Source organism: Poromitra crassiceps, assembly GCF_964638095.1.
Source record: "Poromitra crassiceps genome assembly, chromosome: 2".
NCBI classification, from domain to species: Eukaryota; Metazoa; Chordata; class Actinopteri; order Beryciformes; family Melamphaidae; genus Poromitra; species Poromitra crassiceps.
In genome coordinates, this window is record NC_139624.1 from 10,795,457 (window position 1) to 10,805,697 (window position 10,241).

The 10,241-nt window shown below is 43.1% G+C and overlaps 1 protein-coding gene across 1 annotated transcript in view; it reads left to right on the top strand.

The window, feature by feature from the left end:
- Positions 1–990: 990 nt before the first annotated feature.
- The window catches only part of LOC310790797 (clavesin-1-like), a gene marked incomplete at both ends in the record, with an annotated part of 19,957 nt that continues 10,706 nt past the window's right edge, over positions 991–10,241 (top strand). Inside the window, 2 exons of the mRNA XM_083652511.1 lie at positions 991–1,089; positions 8,983–9,153. Of these exons, the coding sequence (XP_083508637.1) occupies positions 991–1,089; positions 8,983–9,153 (270 nt within the window). The remainder of the gene's footprint in view (positions 1,090–8,982; positions 9,154–10,241) is intronic.

Genomic DNA, 10,241 nt, shown 5'->3' on the forward strand with positions numbered 1-10,241 from the left:
GAAAAATGAAGAACTGTCCTTTCTTCTTGTTGGTCCTTTTGTTCACTTACTATGAATCCTGTATCCCAAGTTCGCCTGCTCTTCTGAAAAGGCTGTCACTCTATTTTGAAGTGAATTTTGAATAAGGAAATAGAAAAATCTCTCCGCGGAATCGAACCCACCACATCTCCCCTCCACTCCAAGTGACTAAGATGTTTCTCATGATCAAACCTTTAACAGACGCAATCTGAACCTTTCGAGAGGACGAGCATCTTCCTGCCGACCGAACCCAAAAGGGGAAAACATCGTAAAGTCTTCAGGCAGGGAGTCTCGGCTTCGTACGAGCTGACAATGTATAAAAAGACAGCGGTAACGATTGTTGATTCATAAGCTATTACTGATGTACAGCACACTTCACACAAGCTAACTGGCTAACAACCATTGAACACACACCACAGCCGTATTGTATTGTATCATGTTCGTACGGATGTCCCCAGCAGCCATGATTGTCTCTTACTAATGCAGTCGTTTATCCTGCGTCCATCGTCCCGCAGTAAATGTGACATTTGAAAATCGAAAATATCGCGAACACAGACAGCAAACCAGATTGTGTTACAGATAGAAAGTCAAGTTCAGATTCCACATGAGAGAGAGAGAGAGAACACAGTATTGAAACACCCCCTTCATCTCGACCAAACAGAGGGATTTACAATTACATTCCTCAAGGACGGAGCCACCGAGCTGTTTAGACAATTAAGCTGCAAGCGGTGGACCAACGACGTTGAAGACGCAGAAGTTGGAACCACAAAACAATCATCACAGGTTGAACCAACGACTGAGGACAGACGTTGGGCTGAAACAAAGATTGGGACATTGAAGACGTTACAGGTGGAGCCGCAAACCGGTCTGGTGGTTTAGGGTCACCGTGGGCAGAACAGACAACCGCTTCGGCCGTTAACGTCGGCGCAGGTAGAAGGACCGAACCGGACTGAACCAGAACAAAGTGCCAAGATGACCCACCTGCACGCCGGCCTCAGCGCCGAGACGACGGAGAAGGCTCGCTTAGAGCTGAACGAAAACCCCGACACGCTGCACCAGGATATACAGCAGGTACTAGATGTGTACTCGTGAACTATTCATCTACATCTAAAGAGTAACCATACCCCACCTAAACCTCTGAACTATTCATCTACATCTAAAGAGTAACCATACCCCACCTAAACCTCTGAACTATTCATCTACATCTAAAGAGTAACCATACCCCACCTAAACCTCTGAACTATTCATCTACATCTAAAGAGTAACCATACCCCACCTAAACCTCTGAACTATTCATTTACATCTAAAGAGTAACCATACCCCACCTAAACCTCTGAACTATTCATCTACATCTAAAGAGTAACCATACCCCACCTAAACCTCTGAACTATTCATCTACATCTAAAGAGTAACCATACCCCACCTAAACCTCTGAACTATTCATTTACATCTAAAGAGTAACCATACCCCACCTAAACCTCTGAACTATTCATCTACATCTAAAGAGTAACCATACCCCACCTAAACCTCTGAACTATTCATCTACATCTAAAGAGTAACCATACCCCAAGCTAAACCTCTGAACTATTCATTTACATCTAAAGAGTAACCATACCCCACCTAAACCTCTGAACTATTCATCTACATCTAAAGAGTAACCATACCCCACCTAAACCTCTGAACTATTCATCTACATCTAAAGAGTAACCATACCCCACCTAAACCTCTGAACTATTCATCTACATCTAAAGAGTAACCATACCCCACCTAAACCTCTGAACTATTCATCTACATCTAAAGAGTAACCATACCCCACCTAAACCTCTGAACTATTCATTTACATCTAAAGAGTAACCATACCCCACCTAAACCTCTGAACTATTCATCTACATCTAAAGAGTAACCATACCCCACCTAAACCTCTGAACTATTCATCTACATCTAAAGAGTAACCATACCCCACCTAAACCTCTGAACTATTCATCTACATCTAAAGAGTAACCATACCCTAAGCTAAACCTCTGAACTATTCATTTACATCTAAAGAGTAACCATACCCCACCTAAACCTCTGAACTATTCATTTACATCTAAAGAGTAACCATACCCCACCTAAACCTCTGAACTCTTCATCTACATCTAAAGAGTAACCATACCCCACCTAAACCTCTGAACTATTCATTTACATCTAAAGAGTAACCATACCCCACCTAAACCTCTGAACTATTCATCTACATCTAAAGAGTAACCATACCCCACCTAAACCTCTGAACTATTCATCTACATCTAAAGAGTAACCATACCCCACCTAAACCTCTGAGCTATTCATCTACATCTAAAGAGTAACCATACCCCACCTAAACCTCTGAACTATTCATCTACATCTAAAGAGTAACCATACCCCACCTAAACCTCTGAACTATTCATTTACATCTAAAGAGTAACCATACCCCACCTAAACCTCTGAACTATTCATCTACATCTAAAGAGTAACCATACCCCACCTAAACCTCTGAACTATTCATCTACATCTAAAGAGTAACCATACCCCACCTAAACCTCTGAACTATTAATCTACATCTAAAGAGTAACCATACCCCACCTAAACCTCTGAACTATTCATTTACATCTAAAGAGTAACCATACCCCACCTAAACCTCTGAACTATTCATTTATATCTAAAGAGTAACCATACCCCACCTAAACCTCTGAACTATTCATTTACATCTAAAGAGTAACCATACCCCACCTAAACCTCTGAACTATTCATTTACATCTAAATAGTAACCATACCCCACCTAAACCTCTGAACTATTCATTTACATCTAAAGAGTAACCATACCCCACCTAAACCTCTGAACTATTCATTTACATCTAAAGAGTAACCATACCCCACCTAAACCTCTGAACTATTAATTTACATCTAAAGAGTAACCATACCCCACCTAAACCTCTGAACTATTCATCTACATCTAAAGAGTAACCATACCCCACCTAAACCTCTGAACTATTCATCTACATCTAAAGAGTAACCATACCCCACCTAAACCTCTGAACTATTCATCTACATCTAAAGAGTAACCATACCCCACCTAAACCTCTGAACTATTCATCTACATCTAAAGAGTAACCATACCCCACCTAAACCTCTGAACTATTCATCTACATCTAAAGAGTAACCATACCCCACCTAAACCTCTGAACTATTCATCTACATCTAAAGAGTAACCATACCCCACCTAAACCTCTGAACTATTCATTTACATCTAAAGAGTAACCATACCCCACCTAAACCTCTGAACTATTCATCTACATCTAAAGAGTAACCATACCCCACCTAAACCTCTGAACTATTCATCTACATCTAAAGAGTAACCATACCCCACCTAAACCTCTGAACTATTCATCTACATCTAAAGAGTAACCATACCCCACCTAAACCTCTGAACTATTCATTTACATCTAAAGAGTAACCATACCCCACCTAAACCTCTGAACTATTCATCTACATCTAAGGTCGGGTTCACACCAGAAAGTCCGGGTCCTTGGTTCGAGCCAGAGAAGAGGATGATACATTGTTTCGTTTTTCAGCTGGTTCGGTTTGCGTTCACAAGGCCAAAATCCACTAGTCCTGCCCACACGAACCAAAGTCACGTGGGCAGAAATCTCGTTCTATTATCCACATTATTTTTGTGAGGCTCCGCTGTAAAATAATTCTGGGAGCAATATCTGGACTAGAACGTGAGCAGCTGTGTGTTTACGCTTGTTGGCTTGACGCTGCCTGGATAGTACTCTGCACTGTATGAGCGAGAAGGGTAACCCTTTATTTTACAGGTACCCTAGTTACATATGAACTATTTGTAATTACACATGAACACCAAATGTAATTACACAGTAATTACCAATAGTTATAAATGATGTTCATATGTAGTTACATTGTAACAGACCTGTAAAATGGAGTGAGTCTGTTCAACTGTAGTTCATATGTAGTTACATTGTAACGGACCTGTAAAATGGAGTGAGTCTGTTCAACTGTAGTTCATATGTAGTTACATGGTAAGAGACCTGTAAAGTGGAGTGAGTATATTCAACTGTAGTTCATATCTAGTTACATTGTAACGGACCTGTAAAGTGGAGTGAGTCTATTCAACTGTAGTTCATATGTAGTTACATGGTAACAGACCTGTAAAGTGGAGTGAGTCTATTCAACTGTAGTTCATATGTAGTTACATGGTAACAGACCTGTAAAGTGGAGTGAGTCTATTTAACTGTAGTTCATATGTAGTTACATGGCACCGGACCTGTAAAGAAGCTCTGGCCTGGGACAGAGATTGCTAAAAGCCAGTGGGGGATTCAAACCACTGAACTTCAGATTGCAAAGGAGGCGGCTTTAACCACTCAGCCACGAGGGCTTTCCAACTTTCTTAGTGGAGTTTGGGATAACTGTATGTCAGCCAGATGTAGTTGTCACTTCCTAGCTTTGTTATTATAAGCATAGACTTGGGGGAAAATGTTGATACTTTGTTAGTTGTAGCTTGAAAGACAGGCAATATTGATTAATGTGAATGCATTTCTGCAGTGTGACTGTGCCAGCCCCCCCCCCCCCCCCCCCCCCCCATGAGCTGTAAATGGCTCATGGGACTATTTACACCACAATTCAGAAAATTATTAGAATGTATTTATTTATTTTTATCTTTAAATATAACTAAATGTTTCTAGAGCACAGTGCATACAATTTATTTATCAAATAGGGGGGAGTTCCCCCCTTATGCGGATTAGGGGATTTATAGACTTGGGGGGGGGGGGGGGGGGGGTAGACTTTGGGGAGAGATGATCCGGGAGTCTGCTGACCAAAGGGGTATTTGAGGGGCTTCGACTGGGTCCCCAACAAATTGAGAAATTGGGAAATTGATGGGGAAATGACTCATTTACAATAAGCTAACAATTAGAATGTAGAAGAATGGCTATTTTGATTATAGTTTCACTGTTACCTCTATATCTACAATACTTTTACTCAAATTTTTGTATTGGAATTCTGGACAAAATCATACCTACAACTAAATAAAGTATCAATATTTTCCCCCAAGTCTCTGTGTATAATAACAAAGCTATGAAGTGACAGCAACTACATCTGACTGACATACAGTTATCCTCTTAAACTCCACCATGAAATTTGGAAAGCCCTCGTGGCTGAGTGGTTAAAGCCGCTTGCTTTGCAATCAGAAGTTCAGTGGTTCGAATCCACCACTGGGTTTTAGCAATCTCTGTCCCAGCCAGGAGCTTCTTTACAGGTCCGGTACCATGTAACTACATATGAACTACAGTTGAACAGACTCACTCCACTTTACAGGTCTGTTACAATGTAACTACATATGAACTACAGTTGAACAGACTCACTCCATTTTACAGGTCTGTTACAATGTAACTACATATGAACTACAGTTGAACAGACTCACTCCATTTTACAGGTCCGTTACAATGTAACTACATATGAACTACAGTTGAACAGACTCACTCCATTTTACAGGTCTGTTACAATGTAACTACATATGAACGTAATTTAGAACTATTGGTAATTACTGTGTAATTACATTTGGTGTTCATGTGTAATTACAAATAGTTCATATGTAACTAGGGTACCTGTAAAATAAAGGGTTACCGCGAGAAGCGCCTGGCTAGCGGGGTAATCTGCACTGCAGCGCGTGCCTCCCGGTGCCTCCTCACATCGCATTTCCTTGTTGAACTCCGACGTTAAAAGTTTGCTCGTTACAAAATAACACTAGTTTTGGGAATGTAGCCTAATAATGTTTTCTATCACATCCGCTAACCCGTTGCTCGTTGAACAAGTCGGCATGTATCAGCTCAGCTGCAACGTTTACAGATGGGTACATAGACGCGCTGTGTTGTGTCCCTTTTTACAGTCTATGGTTGTGTCAAGACGTAACGGGGGAAGAGGACAGCAGAAGGAAGCATCATGGTGCATCATGGCCGCCAAAAATAAGGTGGATTGGCCATACAATTTGTCGGGGCAAAAGTAAACAAACCCTGCCACTAGTCATTTGTGTCTGTTTGTGATGTCGCTGGTAACGAGACGAGATAAGCTAGCTAACTGTTACAGCTAGCAAGCAGCTTCTTCTTCAGTGGGAGCTTCCAAAACAGGAAATAACCCAAAAAATCAACACAAAAAACCACGTGCTTCCTCCGACTAGTCCGGGTGGGGTTCACACCAGAAATGGGCCGCTCCAGAGTTCGCTTGAGAGCGGACCGAGACCACCTCTCACAGGCGAACCAGAGCGCGGTTTTTAGTCCGCACCAGAGTTTGAGTAGGAGCGTTCACACCGACCCTACGGACCGTACTAAAGGGGAAAGGTCCGATAGACCAGACTAAACAAGGCTGGTGTGAACCCGCCCTAAAGAGTAACCATACCCCACCTAAACCTCTGAACTATTCATCTACATCTAAAGAGTAACCATACCCCACCTAAACCTCTGAACTATTCATCTACATCTAAAGAGTAACCATACCCCACCTAAACCTCTGAACTATTCATCTACATCTAAAGAGTAACCATACCCCACCTAAACCTCTGAACTATTCATCTACATCTAAAGAGTAACCATACCCCACCTAAACCTCTGAACTATTCATCTACATCTAAAGAGTAACCATACCCCACCTAAACCTCTGAACTATTCATCTACATCTAAAGAGTAACCATACCCCACCTAAACCTCTGAACTATTAATTTATATCTAAAGAGTAACCATACCCCACCTAAACCTCGGAACGGGCCATATTGACTGGTGTTTGTGCCAGGTTATGTTGCATTACATAGAGTACAACAGGTGGCGACATCACCTGGCACAAGACCAGCCAAGAGCATTTTTGATGGGTATGGATAACCTTAATTCAAGAAAAAGAAAGAAAGAAAGAAAGAAAGAAAGAAAGAAAGAAAGAAAGAAAGAAAGAAAGAAAGAAAGAAAGCCTAAACATGTTGTCCCCCACCAGTGTTGTAGTTCCACCCTTGGGTCAGTCCCCATTCCTTGTCAATGTCACCCCCTAGTGGCACAAAGTCAATGTTACAGTGTGACAAACTAACATACAGAGACCGATCCAGTAGTCCTCCCCTTTGGTGGGCCCTGAACCTACAGTGAAGCTAAACCAGCAGAGCAGTTTATTGACAGTTACTGTACTATAGACAGTTACTGTCATATCTGTTTCGCAGTCAGGTCACTAGGCCCACTTCAGATTATAATCCCTAAATTAAATCAAGATGAACCAGCACCCAGAACACCACCTAAACATATATGTAGGATTTAATTGCCCTCATTCAAATTTGCATATTAGTTAGAGCAGTGGTACTCAACCTTGCCCTAGGAGCCACATTGACAAAATAATATTTTTGCAAAAGCCACAATCCAAAAACGTCCCTTTCCTCCATGAAACCAGGTGGGTTCTGTTTGAGTCTCATCAGCTCTTCAGCCCTGAGCTCTCCACCTTTCAGAAAGTCAGTACTGAACCTTATGCTGCTTTGTTTTGTGATGGTTCTGAAAACTGGGTTGTGAAATGACGTCAACACAAAGCAGACAGATGCATTTTCCAGAACCAATGGACACGAGTCAAGTTCCCGGTCCTTTTTAGATGTTTCATATTCCTCTCCATATTTGCATTTCTGACATCCTTTAGTAGTGTTGGAGGGTACTCGATACCGGTCTTACATACATCATGTACATACATTACATACTAGATGCTAGATTATACATTACAATACTACACAAACACAGCATATCTTTGCACTGTGGGAGGAAACACAGACAAACACGGGGAGAACATGCAAAGTCCACACAGAAAGGACCGGGTGTGGAGATCCGAACCCACGACCATCTTGCTGTGAGGCGACAGTGCTACCCACTGAGCCACCGTGCCATATCTATGTTCTGATTGGCCAAATGAGCATCAGACCTCACCAAAGATGTTCTATTGAGAACAGGATCTTTGGCTCATCTACACACGATTCACGTGGATGATATTATTTCAATTGAAAAGGGCAAATTTAGCCAAAAAGTGACTAGTTCTTCTCACCCCTGATCTGTGTTAACCCCAGTGTATTCCTACCTGTCTGAAGCCCTGATCTGTGTTAACCCCAGTGTATTCCTACCTGTCTGAAGCCCTGATCTGTGTTAACCCCAGTGTATTCCTACCTGTCTGAAGCCCTGATCTGTGTTAACCCCAGTGTATTCCTACCTGTCTGAAGCCCTGATCTGTGTTAACCCCAGTGTATTCCTACCTGTATGAAGCGGTGTGTTAACCCCAGTGTATTCCTACCTGTATGAAGCGGTGTGTTAACCCCAGTGTATTCCTACCTGTATGAAGCGGTGTGTTAACCCCAGTGTATTCCTACCTGTCTGAAGCGGTGTGTTAACCCCAGTGTATTCCTACCTGTCTGAAGCGGTGTGTTAACCCCAGTGTATTCCTACCTGTATGAAGCGGTGTGTTAACCCCAGTGTATTCCTACCTGTCTGAAGCCCTGATCTGTGTTAACCCCAGTGTATTCCTACCTGTCTGAAGCGGTGTGTTAACCCCAGTGTATTCCTACCTGTCTGAAGCCCTGATCTGTGTTAACCCCAGTGTATTCCTACCTGTCTGAAGCCCTGATCTGTGTTAACCCCAGTGTATTCCTACCTGTCTGAAGCCCTGATCTGTGTTAACCCCAGTGTATTCCTACCTGTCTGAAGCGGTGTGTTAACCCCAGTGTATTCCTACCTGTCTGAAGCCCTGATCTGTGTTAACCCCAGTGTATTCCTACCTGTCTGAAGCCCTGATCTGTGTTAACCCCAGTGTATTCCTACCTGTCTGAAGCGGTGTGTTAACCCCAGTGTATTCCTACCTGTATGAAGCGGTGTGTTAACCCCAGTGTATTCCTACCTGTCTGAAGCGGTGTGTATTTGGACGTGTGACCTGCAGGTGCGGGACATGATCGTGACGCGGCCGGACATCGGCTTCCTGCGGACGGACGATGACTTCATCCTCCGCTTCCTGAGAGCCAGGAAGTTCGACCAGTCAGAAACCTTCAGGCTGCTAGCCCAGTACTTCCAGTTCAGACAGCAGAACCTCGACATGTTCCAGAGCTTCAAGGTGTGTGTGTGTGTGTGTGTGTGTGTTCAGACAGCAGAACCTTGACATGTTCCAGAGCTTCAAGGTGTGTGTGTGTGTGTGTGTGTGTGTGTGTGTGTGTGTGTGTGTGTGTGTGTGTGTGTGCAGAACCTCGACATGTTCCAGAGCTTCAAGGTGTGTGTGTGTGCAGAACCTCGACATGTTCCAAAGCTTCAAGGTGTGTGTGTGTGTGTGTGTGTGTGTGTGTGTGCAGAACCTCGACATGTTCCAGAGCTTTATTTTATTTTTATTTTTTATTTAACCTTTATTTATACAGGTGAATCACCTTGAGACCTGGATCTCATTTTCAAGTGCGACCTGTAAAGCTTCAAGGTGTGTGTGTGTGTGTGTGTGTGTGTGTGTGTGTGTGTGTGTGTGTGTGTGTGTGTGTGTGTGTGTGTGCAGAACCTTGACATGTTCCAGAGCTTCAAGGTGTGTGCGTGTGTGTGTGTGTGTGTGTGTGTGTGTGTGTGTGTGTGCAGAACCTCGACATGTTCCAGAGCTTCGACATGTTCCAGAGCTTCAAGGTGTGTGTGTGTGAGTGTGTGTGTGTGTGTGTGTGTGTGTGTGTGTGTGTGTGTGTGTCTGCAGAACCTCGACATGTTCCAAAGCTTCAAGGTGTGTGTGTGTGAGTGTGTGTGTGTGTGTGTGTGTGTGTGTGTGTGTGTGTGTGTGTGTGTGTGTGTGTGTGTGTGTGTGTGTGTGTGTGTGTGTGTGTGTGTGTGTGTGTGTGTGTGTGTGAGAGAGATTTGCTGAAGTGGCGTGTCGCCATTGTGGGGTTCTTGCGTAGCTCACGCGAGATGGCACAAGACCAGGGTTTTCCCAGAGCCGCAGCTCTGCTTGCTATTGGTCCATGATCAGCAAGCTGCGCGATCACTTGACAGGTGATCTGTCAATCACCCCCAAAACAGTCTTTTCTTTTGTCTTTTTCATTTGAACAAATCTATCTATCGTCTATTTGACTCTAAACGGGAGAGAGATATATGAAAATTCAGCCCCCGGAAAGTTGTTATGACAGGTGAAATTAGCTATATAGGCCAAAACCATGTTTCGGTCCATTCTGTAAGCAT